The 14,963-nt window shown below is 44.1% G+C and overlaps 1 protein-coding gene across 1 annotated transcript in view; it reads left to right on the top strand.

Annotated features, from left to right (window-relative positions):
• The first annotated feature begins 5,864 nt into the window (after window positions 1-5,864).
• CAPZA2 (capping actin protein of muscle Z-line subunit alpha 2) overlaps window positions 5,865-14,963 on the top strand; it is a 30,432-nt gene continuing 21,333 nt past the window's right edge. Inside the window, exon 1 of the mRNA XM_082771683.1 lies at window positions 5,865-5,945. Within this exon, the coding sequence (XP_082627809.1) occupies window positions 5,907-5,945 (39 nt within the window). The 5' untranslated portion in view covers window positions 5,865-5,906. The remainder of the gene's footprint in view (window positions 5,946-14,963) is intronic.

The raw sequence follows: 14,963 nt of genomic DNA on the forward strand, positions 1-14,963 counted from the left end.
CAAGTAGAGACAAGATTTTAAAAGCTAACACTGTAGCTTTTAACATACTAAAATAGCAAAGATAACAAACATGTCAGGAGAAACCTACAGACACATACCCCATATGTGAAGATTACAGGCTTCGGAATCTGTAGAGCATGAAATATTTTGGCACCTCTGAAAATCTGTACATAATTTGGATTATGTAAGTATTGCTCCTTCCAAAAGATAGCTTGGGACTGTCTAGAACCAAAAGTAGATATTTTAGCATGCAGCACTTCATCCTTATCATCTTTTTGTTGCCTTCAGCTCTTTGCAGATGCTGCTGCCATTGTTGCCTGCTGAGCCTGCCTTCAAAGACCTGCAGCCTCCTTATCTCTGCTGAAGCAGAAGCAGCAGCTAACAAAGACATAACTATATATCCTTCCTTTGGTTACCTTCATTCTAAACTCTCAACATCTGCTCTTTTTCACCCTACCTTTGTGCGCTCCTATCCCTGAATATAAATTCTGTATCGCAGATACATAAGCCCACTCTGAATGAGTCTCTTTGCTTCTATCCGCCTCAGTTTATGGGAGAACTGTCTTGTTGCAACCAGTGAAGAAAACTACTGACCTCTAAGAGAAAGCTAAGAAACAACATGGGTATCTAATTTCTAAAACATGGACACATGGCAAAAGAAAGGCAAATGCAAGACTGTGAAATTGAATTGCATAAGGCAAGATATACAGCTGCCTATCCCCGGAGGGGCGGGGTGGAGAAAGAAGCCGAGAAAGCTCCCAAGAATAGAAGCAGAGTAGGAAGTCACAGAAGAAGCGTGGATGAGATCTGAGTGCAATGGTAATATCAGCCCCTAAAACTGACCAATAAAATCCACTCTAAAGATTAAGTCTGTCATCCAAATAATTATGACATGTATAGTCATTAACATAGAATATGATGCAAAATTAATTGAACTGTAGTATAAGTATTATGGCTGTGAAACAGAGTGTTTTGACAATCTTAAAAACATCATAGAAAGAGGGAAGACCATGAACTTCCTGAGCAAAGAAACCAAAGGACAGTAAATTCACTAGGGTATCAACAGAAATGGGACTGCCACAGAAGGTGAAGGGCTACTGAGCCATTCTCTGCAATGCCTGTTGTGGCCTAAAAGGCTGTGTTGTCTAAGAAGGAAGCTCAGCCTAAAGTTTGCTCTACAGTTGCTCTTGGTAACAGCTTTTTTCCTGTCATAGCTTTCTTCCCTTCACTCTTGTAAGGATTTAATATTTGCCTTTTCCAGACAACAACTATTTGCTTCCACTGTTAATGTTCTGTAGAGAGTGAATTGGGAGTTCTGCAAACACCAAACATGTCCCAAAATATGGACAGAATTTGGCAGGCAGCTCCCAGGGCCTTGATACCTGATACGTATTTGGCAACTTCAGGGATCAGAGTAAGCCTCCCACCACCCCAAAGGAATGTGAGGATTTATATCAAGAGGCATCAGGATGCAGGGAGCTGCTTCCCATGGAAGGGGGCAGGCAGCAGGGACAAAGCTCTCTTCCCTGGCCTGGTCCCGCTCCTGGCCCACTGCTGGGAGCACAAGGCCGAGTCCACCTTGACCAGAAAATATCCTCCAGATTAAACAAGTAGGCACTGAGCACACTTCTTCAGGATTGCTCTAGCACAGAACCTGTCAGTCTCAAGCCATTTTGACAGCCCAGAGACCACACACAGACTGCCGTGCTCTTCCTCGCTCTTCCTCCCTGTTCCAAGTAAAGGCTGAGGGCCCTACAGAGTCAGCACCAAATGAAATGGCAGAAGCAGTACAGCAAATTAGCAAGGTACTTGATTGGTAGCTCTGTCATGTCTGATTAGATTAAATAGAACTTAATAGCTGCTTTTAATTTTATATTATTTTATTTTAGATTAATTTGTCTTCCTCTCTTGCATTAGTAAAATACACTGCTCATCAGACAGAGCTGGTAGCCCACAGTGAGCTTATGTAGTGAACCAAACATTGACAAAAACATGGGTTAACTAGTTAGCACTAGGATGTTTTACTGGTCCGTATGTAACTGTAATGCAAATTAATCCTTGATCAATGTGTAGAGACACTGGCACAGCAGAAAGCTAATGTTCATTAACTTCATAGCCTAAGAAGAGCTACTGGCAGAATTGGCTTTGCTGAAATTCAATCAGTAGGAAAAGATGTATGACTTCAGATAAGATGCAGATAAATTGCAAACTAATGCAGGTATCACTGCTTTATACCGCAGTCACTCACTGAGGAGATATTTCCTAAACCACTTCTTAATCTTGGCATCCTTAAGACTACCATCCTGACATTTGTTCTGCATCTTCAGAATTATTTTTAGTTCTCCTTTAAATTCCCTCTGAAATGTCCATATTCTTCCTGAAAAGACACACAACCATTCCAAAACACTGAGTCATAAGGCAAGAGCAGTACTTATTTCCACTTTATTCTGATTATTCATTTCCCATTAAGTCCTAAGGTCACAGTAAAACACCTGCTAGGCTTGTATGCAGGCTCCCACTAATATCTATGATGACTACATGGTCCTCTGAATCATTCATCTCACTGTGGCAAATTTCAGCAATTTCAATAAAAACCTTGTGTAAACATGGTAAAACCAACAGCTAGATATAGCATCTAATGAGAAAATTGTTCATGTTTATCTGCCTAGATCTACTTTCTCTTTTTACATTTTAAATAAAGCAATTTCCTTGGTAATATCTGAGTAGTTGGCAAGTCCCAAGGTTTGTTAAAAATCAACACAGACCTTCTCAGCTAGTCACTCTTAAGACTCCTGGGTGGAAATTACGAATTCCAGTTGCATGAAGCTGAATGTCGTGCAATGCTTTCCCCTGCTACAGACCATTAACTTTAGTTATTGACTCCAAATAACACACATAAGATTCTCCCAAACAAAAATACCTTGAGATATACCTTTCCTGCCCTACACTTCACTGCTTTGCCTCTAGCAATGGCCTTCTCAAATATTAGGTTTGTTTGTCCTTTATTTTGTTCCTGACATAAATAAAATGCTGTCCATTACATGAATAAAATGTTGTCCATGGCTACAGGTATTTTTAAATCTCTCTTCCAATTTCTCAAATCAGTCAAGTTGTCCAACTTCTACATTCATTATATTGACTTTTTCATTTTCATTCTTGGTTTATATATTGATTTTCAGTGGCATTGTAATTTTCCATTTGACTTGCAACAACTTCTTGTCCAGTATCACCTTCTTTAATTTCTATGCAACAGTCCTGTTAGGACATCTAGAATGATAGCCTTATCAAATTCTACACATATTGGGAATATTTTGCTATACCACATATGGCAGCATTAATCATTGTGTATGGCCACTCATGCAAGAACGCCAGACGTGGATGAACCTTAGAGCGTAACAAGATCCTTTGGCTAGAAGCTGACTACATTCATACCACTAATTGTGATTGACTTATATTTATCTTGACATCTGTGAATTTTCCAGTCAATGATCAGCTTTTATTTGTCCATCATAGCTTGGGTGAAATACACTGTGGTTGACACTAAGAAACCACATTTTTAAGATTTTATCAAAGAGTTATCACTGGATGTATAATTCTTCCACCATAATTCCTTCACTTTGAAGTAATGATTGAAGCTTTAGTCTTCCCATACATTAGGAATAGACCCTTAAGAAGTTCACTTTATTCTCTTAACAAGATTGAGTGGTCCATGGTTTAATGAGTAACAACTTTATATTATAAATAATCATCTTATTCTTCCAAAACTCCAACTTTGTAACAGTTAATGCCCTCTCTGGTATAACATACTCACCCTTTTACCTTTCCAGTTCTGAGGAACAAGGCCTAACCATCAATTCCAACATCCTAGTCACAAGACTAACTGACTAACGTAGCAGTACTAATCATGTCATTTTTCTCAAGCTCCAAATTGTCTTACTTATTTTAGTTTTCTACCATAATAACACAGTAAACTGGAAGATGTACCCCTTACAAATAATGTAATGTTTGGATTTATCTCATAGTGCTTCAGGGTTGTCATTTTTCAGAATGTGGTGTGAGGACATTCACGTTATTACTTCAGATACCCTTGCTGTCAGGGCAGGAAATTGCCCTGACACATCACCCAGGAAACTGGCATCCCTATTAATAAGACGGAGCCTATAGACACCCAATTTTGTTCAGCCTTTATCCCAGTGTTCCACAAAACCCAAACACCATACTTGGCTAACACTATCACTTTTCTAATTTTAATTGAGGAAGAGGAAGGATATCTCAAAAAGATCATCTGATTCTCCTTGGCCTTTGGTTTCTTTTTTCAGCCTCTACAGCTTTTCAAGTTCTACAAACTGGAGTCTGCCATTTCTTCCCTGCTGCTAGAATGGATTGTGCATTGTCAAAGCATCTTCTCCTGATGTTTTTCCCAGTCTGACTTTTCTCCTGGAAGAAAACAAAGCCCCTTACTTGCTATCTGACCCTTGAATAATAGCTTGGCAGTCCCTGTTAGAAGGAAATCACTGAGGAGGACTCCATTCTGAGCTGTGTCTGACAGGAGATGAGGAAGCATTCCCACTGGTACCAGTGCACATAGCCTTGTTCTTTCACCATTCTCCTGGGCTTCTGTTCTCGTTCACTGTCAGATGAAGACAGAATTTCACTGGCTCAAACATTTGGTGCTTTGCTAATGTTATCTTTCCTCTGTTGCAGTTTTCCTCTCAACTTCTACCACGTCTTCTTCCAAGTAGTTCCTAAAAGCAGTTATCTAAAACACCCCTCTACGTGCCTGCAATTCTATGCAGCTGGAAGATACTCAGGTTTTCTTATTCTTAAGAAATTCCGATCTAATTATTTTCCTGTTCCCTTTGGTTGACTGCATACCTTTTCTACATAGCCTTCTGCAGTACCAAACCTTTCACACCATCCATTTTGTCCTCGCTGGTGGCATTAAACTGAACTTTCTGAGCTTTCTTCCATCAAATTCCATGGCTTTCCAAAAAAATTCTGCTGAAAATTCTGCCCCCACCCAAATTCGTAGCTCTGCCACCCCCAGCTGCAGCAGGCACATCGCCCAGGGGATCATGGAATCACGAAGGCTGGAAAAGACCTCCAAGGACATCTGGTCAAATCATCTCCCTACCGAAGCCCATCTGTTGTTACTTTTGGTCCATCCCAATTTGCAGCGCCTTTTTTTTCACAGAATCACTGAATGGCCGAGGTTGGAAGGGACCTGTGGAGATCAGGTAGTCCAACCCCCCTGCTGAGCAGGATCACCTAGAGCATGTTGTGCAGGGTGGCACCCAGGTGGGTTTGGATTATCTCCAGAGGAGACTCCACAGCCTCTCTGGGCAACCTGTCCCAGTGCTCTGCCACCCTCACAGCGAAGAAGTGCCCCCTCATATTGAGCCAGAACCTCCTGGGCTTCGGTTTGTGCCTGTTGCTTTTCACTGGATACAGTTTGTGCTTGTTGCTTCTCACTGGGCACAACTGAAAGGAGACAGTCTCACGCTGTTGACACCCTCCCCTCAGCCACCCGCACACACTGACGGTGCCCCCTCAGCCTCCTCCTCCCCAGGCTGCCCAGCCCCGGCTCCCTCAGCCCATCCTCCTACCACCCACAGGTGCTCCCCTCCCTCATCACCCCCAGATGACTCATTTTTAAATCACTCCTCCGCCCAAGACGAGACAAGACCCAGCCATTTGTACCCCACAACCCCAACACCCCCTCCCCATAACCAAACAGCGGCTCCCGACCCCCGGGGGATGAAGGAGACGGGGCGGAGAGGCGCCGGCCATGGAACCCCCCCCGTCCCCTCCGCCCCCCTCAGCGCCCCCGCCCCGCCGCCATGAGCCCGCCCCCGCCGCGCGCATGCGCAGGCCGCGCGGGGGCGCTGCGGGAGGCGGACGGGAAGATGGCGGACCTGGAGGAGCAGCTCTCGGATGAGGAGAAGGTAGCGGCGGGCGGCGCCCCCCGAGCCCTCAGCCCCCCCGGCCCGAGCTGCCCCGGCTCCGAGGGGCCGCCGGAGCTCGCAGGGGCCGCCGCTGGGTGTCCTCCCCGCGGCCCTTCCCCCTCTCCCTTCCCCCTTTGGCTGCCCGGGTAGCGGGAGGGGGCGAGGCGCCGCCGGCCCCTGCCCCGGCCCCAGGTCCCCTCCCGGGGCCCGGCCGCACGGAGCGGCCCCGCGGCTGCCCCCCGGCTCCGTGAGGCGTGGGAGGAGGAGGAGGAAGGGTGTGGGGAGGGCGAGGAGGAGGAGGAGGAAGGGTGCGGGGGGGAGGAAGGCTCCCTCGCTTCCTCCAGCCGCCGGCGGGCCCGGGGTCAAGGAGCAGCGGCTGCGAGCCGGCGGTGCTCGGCCGGGACTCGCAAAATGCGTGATTTTTGTGTGTTTGTTTTTTTTTTTTGGGGGGGGGGGGGGGTGAGGCTCGCAAGGAGCAGGGTGTCCTGGAGGCCTCGGTTGTCGGCGCTGCTCCTCGGCTTCCTCTCCTGGAGGCAGCTTCGTGGCAGCTGGGGTGTGGTGGCCTGCCTGCGCTGCCCCTCGCTGCGTGTGGCAGGCGGGTCTATTAATTTCTGCTCGAAAAAAGGCGTGTTCTCCTGGCAGCAGAAGCTCTGGGGTGACCGAAAGGTGGTGGACGCCAAAAAATGATGTTTCGAACTTCTCTGGACTTAAAAGGATGTCCAAAATGTCTTAAAAGGTTACAAAAAGGCAGGTTTTGGGGGATTAATGGGGCCGCGTTTCAGAACTGGAGAGCCACAGATAGGCCAAAAGGTGCATGGCACGAGGATCCCTCCAGCTCTTTCCAGCCAGAGGCTTGAGGCCTCTACGTGGTTCTCATTCACATCCGTGGTGGTCCATGGCTCTTCGTATCCTTTATGGAACACACAAGTAACCCTAATTCTGTATGTTGCTGTTAGGGTATGTGCTTAAAAACACGCCAGCTACAAGTTATTTTGGTGTCACAGAATGGCTCAAGCAGGGCCACCCAGAGCGGGTTGCCCAGGACCATGTCCAGGTGGCTTTTGGAGATCCCCAAGGAGGAGACCCCACCCACGACCTCTCCGGGTTCCCTGTGCCAGTGTCAGTCACCTCACAGTTAATAATGATTAAAAAAAAAGTGTTTCCTGATGTTTGGAGGGAACCTCCAGTGTTCCAGTTTGTGCCCATTGCCTCTTGTCCTGACAAAAAATGTAAATTATGGTGACACTTTCATTTTGCCTCTCCATGAGCTGAGAAGCACTGCCTGTGCTCAATACTGCGCCGGTGTGACTGATGGAGTTAATTTCTGAACTTCCTTCTCTCCATTAATTGCATTTTTTGTTTTCTCTCAGAATGCGTGCAGACCTTCTAGAGGCTCCTCTTGCCTTGGTATAAACGAACAGAATCAGTACTTTTCCATAGTAAATTTAAATTGATTCTTCTATCCACTTCAGTCTCACATAAAATTGATTGTCCTCCACGATTGGAATTTTCCAAGCCTGGCAAGAGGTTTTATTAGCTAATAAAACAAAGATGGCTAATGCTGCAAGCTCATGGAAGAGCAAGCAAATATCCCTGGAGATCTCATGCTACCTCAAGATTTTACTTCTCCACAGAAGAGCTATGTGGATTAGCTTTCTTGAATGTGAACCTCTCAGGTGGTTTATCGAGGTGTGATGTATTTATCCATGCTGAAACGAGCATTCTCTGTATTGGGCAGCTCCCACCCGGTGCTCAGAAAGACTGGGGTCCCCAGAATGGCACGGGCTTGTTTCAGGATTTTATTACATCATTTAAGTTGTTGGATAACATTTTAACAACGTGCTTGAGAGCACGGATACGTTTCAGTTATGCTATCACTTTACAATAAAAATGTTTACTGCTTAAAAGCTGTAATCATTTTCTGCTGGTATTAAACTAGGATTGTGCGCTCTAAGTGGATTAAGTAGAAGACTTCCTCAGTTTAGACTAAAGCATTTTTTGGTTAAATTACTGTAATTTTAAGTGGACAGACTTGCTCTTGATTGAGTCACTAAATGAATATAAGGAAGGAAATTTGAAAGCCCAAATTCTTAATGCATATGGGGATCTTCAATTGAATTTCTTCAGTTTGGTTAATTTCTGGTTTCTCAATTGACACTTGATATGAATAATAAAATATATATTTTTTTGAAGCTAACATTTATGAAATTAGTTAAATTTTCTCTCAAACGTTGAGCAGGGCTGAGCTACAGAGATCCTGATGGACAGTGTTGGGAAAACACGCCCTTCTCAGCTGGGACTGTGATTACAAATACAGGAGGGCAGGTAGACAAACATCAGTGTTCCCAGGGAATCAATCACATTGCTCCTCTCTGTACCTTTCTCCCGTGATAAGAAATGGAGAGCTTCAAAGGCTGGTAGAGATAGCTGGTGGTGCAGTGGGGCTGTAGGTAACTTTGATAGGTACGTAGCTACAGTGCTGGTCAGAACTACTGAAATTCGAGGAGGGAAGAAGGTGAACAAATACGGACGTTCCTGTACCGGTCTCCTTATAGTGCTACAAAAGCAAAATACGAGAGAAGTGATCTGGTGATACCATGGGTTTGGGAACTCAGTTCCTGTCCTGCTGTGCGTGTAGTCAGGAATTCCAGTGCTGCAAGGGCAGAACGTAATTCCTGTTGCAGCAGCACCGACTTGCTGGTGTCACCTAGTAGCCAGTTCAACCTGGCTGTAACGTAACACAGGTTTACAACTTGCTGCACTTGGTGTAAGGGAGAATACAGAAAGGACGTGAATTGGGAGAGTGGAATAAATTAGCAATAGTGTGCATGGTTCAGGCAAAGGAGCTCTGAAAGCAGGGAAAGAGAAGAGACGCTTTCTGGAAATAATGTTATTTCAGCGTGTGAGGTTGTGCAACTGGTTTCGATCACAGCTCTGTTCCTTGGGTTCTCAATTTAGCTCAAGATTTTGAAACCTTGCGTATCTTCCAAAGTGATGGTACCATGTGGGTGATTTTTAAAAAACACTAAAAATAAATAAATCTGAGAGCTAGCTGTAGTTGAAGCAGTGTGTAAGGCTGTGCAGAGCCCAAGGTGTGAAGCTGGGCTCTTGCTGGTGAAGGTTACCGCACCTGGGATTTTCCAGTCCCAAAGAGAGGTGTGGTGAGACACAGGGTTGTATGGCCGTCCCGTTCGCTTAGGTTACTGAGTTAGGAAGCTTGCAGACAAATTGAAAAACAAAAGTTTGTTTGTGTTTCAGTCTATGAATAAAAATTAGATGTGGGAAGTGGAAATCCTGAACTCTTAAGTGAGGTAGCAATTGGAAATCATCGCTTCTCTTCCCTTCCTATCTGTAACGCATCCTCTCTTAATAAGTCTTGAATGCAAAACCTACTTATTTATTCAGCATATTTGAACTAGTTTGGCTAAAAGTTTAATAACCATTCTTCGCAGTTTAATTGTATTCCAATTTCTGTACAAATTGCTTTTCTGCCTGTGGCGATGTCAGACTAATAAGCATATATAGAAATGTTTCTTCATGACTGTATTAGTGTGCATGTAAAAGCTACAAGTTATCTCCGTGAATGTAAGCAGTGATTAATGGGAGATGCTGCTTTTCCTGTAAAAGATGCATTTATTAATGTAAATACTCATTAACAAATAGCAGCACATGAAAAACAAGACTGAAACTGTTAAAATCACAATGAAATCTAGCACTCTCTAGTCAGTGCCTCTCGGTGACTCGCCAGGACGTGTTTACTGTAGGTGTTTTATCTTTTTTTTCCTTTTGCAGTGTGAATCCTGTTCACTACAAAGCACAGGAGTTAAATAGCGGTGTTGATGTGGAGATAGAAAACAGGCCTCAGCAGTGAGGAAAAGAGGGTATCAGTAGGAAATTACAGCACGTCAGGGTTTTAGTGCAAAAATTGCTCTTGTTCCTTAAAGTGCTAAGCATATAAATGTGTATTGTCAAACGTGATACCAGAGGGGAGCCACACCTCTTTCAGTGTGCATATGCCTCTGATTTTTGCTTGGTTAGGAAGGCCTATGGAGTAAGGTGGGGTTTTAACAGAAAGCCAGCTCACTGTGAACAGAACAAAACCTCTCCTCTGACACGGAAATAGGGTCCCGTTTGTGAAAAATGAGCCGGCTCGGCTGCCTCACGCTTCCTGGTGCGTTGGGTAACTTTGCAGTTTCTTAAACCGGCTGTCAAAAACCTACCGAGCTAACTACACCAGCAGAGCTCTGCAGTGCAGTTCTGTTGCACTGATTAAGCAAAACTTTCTTTACTCGGTGCTTTGAGGGGAGAAGTCTGTGCCTGTCAAATGCATCGTTGTGCGTGTGGCTTGGTCTTCACAAGTTAATACATTGGCAGCAGAGCTTCCTTTGCAAAAACAAACCCAGCAGTGAGGGGAGGTTCTGCTTCAGGTGTTTCCTTCATGCAAAAATGTACCTTGTTTTCCAAAACCATCACTGGTACTTGTAAAGAACTAGTAATTCTTTTATTTTTAAGTGTATTAAATCAATATGAGCTCTGAATCATTGATTTCAAAAGGATATTAATAGATGGTTAGGAGCAGAATGTTTTGGAGTAGATGCAGGACTTTAAAAGTCTTTCTTGGGTATAGTCATGCAGTAATTCATAAGTTTGAGACAATTATTTAATAGGAATGAAGAAGTTGGGGGTGCTTCACAGACTGCCATGTAACTCTGAACATGGCAGTTCTCCCAAGATCAAGATTTCTCTGTACATAGCTAAGATACCATAACGTGTTGGCGTGAGTTTGGAAAGAATTTGTGAAAATGCATCGGTACATTTAGCGTTGAAGGATGGAACTGAAACTTTAATCACTTTGTGTGGGGGGGAAACTACAAAAATGTTCAACATGGTCTGAAAAATTGACTATATAGTGTATGTGTAACTGCAAACAATTTATTTGTAGAGTCATACGGGCTGGGAGAAACTTCTGGGGGTAACCCAAGTGCTGCATCATCGAAGCAGGGCTAATTTGGACCAGGTTGCTCAGGGACTTGAGTTTGGGGCACCTCTGAGGATGGAATTGCACAGTCTGGGTACCTCTTCCAGTGTTTGACTGAACTTGTGGTCAGAAACTTTTCCTAGTATTTAATGGGAATTTCTCTTGCTGCAGCTTGTGCCCAATGCATCTTGTTCTTTCACTGCGCATCTCCACAGAGAGTCATGATCCAAAGCAAAGCTGGCTGCATTTTGGACAAGTTTAAACGCTGAACGTTGAAGATGCATACACATTAAACTTGTTACTCTAAATATGAGTGATTTCTAAAACTGCACTTCATATTTTCTTTTGTTGTGAGCAGTTTGGAGAAGTCAGATTCTCCCTGAGTAGTGTGGCTTTCACCATGCCAGGGCCTGTTTTGAATGCACGGCACCCAGTGCCCCCAGAAGCCCGGCCCTTGCTGCCTGTGTGCTCACAGAACCCTTGCAGAAATTTGCTACCCAGGAAACCTCATGGCTTAAGTAGGTAGATCAACAAAAAAATTGAACAAAAACTGAAGAAGAGTAATAGATCAAATTATTGGCCATCTAGCAATATTTGAAATGGGAGAGAACAATTTGGCATACAGCAGGTAAGGTTCTTTGCCCAACGGTAATCGTCAACCTACAGTTCTGCCGTGAAATGCCACCTTTGGTTGACTTTGATTTTGGCAACCAAAGAGGAATAGGGTAATTCTAACCACATTATATACCAAACCAATGCATTTTTCTTGGAGAGTACTGTATAAAACTGAGTTGCAGTTGCCCAAAGTGGGGTATGAAGAACTTTGAATTGCTTAAGTAAGAAGAAATGAAAGCAGATTTTTTTCAGCATGTGGAAATTGTTTCTTATTCTTGAGTGACCAGCTTCTGAAGTATAAGGCATTTCAAGTGGTTTCTTCTTATTTTGACAGAAAGCATTAAAACTTTCGAACTGGTAGGTAACTTTGAGAGAGGATTTTCAGACACCTGGAATTGGTGGAGGATGTGGGTGTGGTTCATGAGTTTAATAGAGGCAATTCTCGTGGAGAAAGCTCTGATTTTGTTCCTTCCTCTCTCTGCTGCTCTTGAATCTAGGCTTGGTGTCCTTTGAATACTTAATGGTAAATAATGAACTTGGAGTAGTAGGATACAAAAATATAGGTTTTGTGGTGGGAGAACGGTTTGGGAGTGTGAACAAAGCGCTTGTGAGGTTACGGTGGATGCTGCTCTGCGGCAACTGCTGGGGAAGGGCTGGGTGCTGCTTGGTGCCGTGCCTGGGGATGGCACTGCCGAGTTTGTGCTTTGGGAGTACCTGGTTAGCTGTACCTTGTACCTTTAACCCCTCAAACAAAAGGGAACGCCTTTGCCTTATACTAAATATAGAATTGTGCTACTTATTCAGTTCCCTGTGAATGCATCTTGCAAGGAAACCTTGAGATTTTTATGCTTATTATTTGATGTCTCTCTCATCCGTAAGAAAAGCATCCAACTGCTGAGCTTCCAGTGGATTTATGGGTAAGACCAAGTCATAAATTTATTTCAGACTGCATTGGACCACTGTCAAGTCATATGGGATTTCTTTTTAACAAAAGAAGCGCTAGCTTCCCAGAGCCATATTTCATTTATTAGATTGGTTAGATATGTTGGGGGTTGACACTATATTGAAGTATGAAGTACAAATGAATAACTTCTGAATACAGTCAGAAATAAGTTGCTGTAAAATATCGGTGTAGTCTCCTGAGATGCAACTGTATTGCACACACCTCCTTCTTGCTTGCTTGTTCTCAGAAAATGTTGGGGAAGCTATTGAAAGCCCAGTAAATACACAAAAAGCTGGATTTTGTGTAAATTTTTAACCTGGGATGTTCTTAATCTTTTCTACTGCTTTGGTATTTCCCTGGTTGCTCATAGTATGAGTTTCCATGTGCATATCTGGAAAAAGGGCTACATTGAAGGTAAATTGGAGTAAAACCACTGCAGGAAGAATGCTGTGTACTATAAATTTGGGGCATAGTGCCCTCAGTAGTTTTGGAATCACTTTTGTATGTACGTGGTTTTATTACTTGTTTTCTAACCAACTACTGATGAGCCACAGGCTTTCAGAGAAATACAGATGTAGGCAAAAACCAATATAATATCTTCAGCTCTCTGTAGTATAATTATTGGTAACTTTTTCCTTTTCGTAGCCTCTAGTAATTAACTGTGATAGCTGAAGTCTCAGGTTGACCTTGTTCATTTAATGTTTACAAACAAAATAAGTTTGTAGTTTACAAACTTGAAAACTAAGTTTCTACTTAGTTTACAAACTAAGTTGACCAGTTCTGTTCTTTCATGTTTCTGAATTAATAGTGCATGGCATCACTGGGTGGCCAGTTAGATACAGGCAGGGGTAATAGAAGTATGCAAAATGATGTGAGATTTATCTTCAGTAACTTATTTCTGGTTTGTCCTGTGTATTTTTTTAAAGGAAGAGTTTATTCTAATCCAGTATAATGTTTTCATCCTCAGGAGTTGATTTGGATCATTGCCAGACTCCGTTCCTTTTCTCTTTATCATCACAGTTTATGGAATTTGTAGCTTGCTAAATGGATTGGGGGCAATGCATGTTCACAGCTCCAGTGCAGCTTCAGGCATTGACATGAAGGAAACGTCTGTGCAGTCAAAGCCATGGGCATGGAATGTGCCCCTCCTTTCCTGTGCCACAGGACCACATTTTTGCAGTGGTTTCTTCCTCAGCTATCCCAGAAGCAGAAGTGAGCTGACTGCCACAGTGCATTTTTTGGTTGAGCTTGGAGCAAAGCAGTTGCAATGCTAATTCTTGTATTCATTCCTTCTCTGCCAGACTGACCATCCTTGCTCTGTGGGTTTTTGAGATGCTACACGTATCAGAATGCCCCTGTGCTATTTGAAATCACACCTATGAGGGCGAGTGAGGATCTATGAGATGCTGAGGAGGTTTGCTGCTGACACGGGGCAATCCCTTTCTCACTCGTATGTTCTTAAAGCTTTTCTGGGCCTCTGAGGGCTTGCTCACCTCACTTCTCTGCTAGCAGCAAGAAGCAATAATTATCTGAAGTTCTCAGGGTAAATGAATTAATTGCTGTGTTTTTGCTCAAGGTAAATAGCCGAGCACTGGTTATACGAAGGAGTTTGTAGAAAGGGATGGGGCTTTGAACAGCTTATGCCTTTCATGGAACACCCCCAGTTCAGTTTTATATTAGATGTGTCATAATTCCTGGTGGAACAGCCTGGAAAGTACCTAGCCCAGGAACTTAATGAACTGGGACCGGTAAGTACCAAGTACCTACCTCTCCAGAGGAAGCCAGTTTCTGTTTTTTTTTTTTTTTTTTTTTTTAACACTGATGGATTGGCAAACTCAGAACTCCTTTTGTGTTCATAATACTGGCAGATCATTGAAGCACAGAATATCCTCAGTTGGAAGGGACCCACAAGCATCATCGAGCCCAACTCCGGGCTCCACACAGGAGCACCCAAAAATCAGACCATGTATCTGAGAGCGTTGTCCAAATGCTTCTCAAACTCCAGCAGGCTCAGTGCCATGCCCACTGCCCTGGGCAGCCTGTCCCAGTGCCCGACCACATTCTGGGTGCAGAACCTTTCCCTAACCCCCAGCCTGACCCTCCCCTGTCCCAGCTCCATGCCGTTCTCTTTGGTCCTGTCGCTGTCCCCAGAGAGCAGAGCTCAGTGCCTGCCCCTCCGCTCCCCTCGTGAGGGAGCTGCAGGCCGCCATGAGGCCTCCCCTCAGCCTGCTCTGCTCTGGGCTGAGCAAACCCAGGGACCTCAGCTCCTCTGGTCTTTCCCTCTAGTCCCCTTCACCACCTTCCCAGCCCTCCTGTGTGGGCACACTAATAGTTTCATGTCTTTGTTGTTGGCTCAGCCATGGCCATCAGCATTGCATCTTGTGAGGCAGCTGATGGAACCTTAGACTATGTTTCCTGATAAACTACATTTGTCAGTACAGAATGAATTTTGACTGGTAGAAGATGCCAGAGCAGTTCTGGC

The sequence above is a fragment of the Aythya marila genome (genome assembly GCF_965140915.1).
Source record: "Aythya marila genome assembly, chromosome: 1".
Taxonomy (NCBI): domain Eukaryota; kingdom Metazoa; phylum Chordata; class Aves; order Anseriformes; family Anatidae; genus Aythya; species Aythya marila.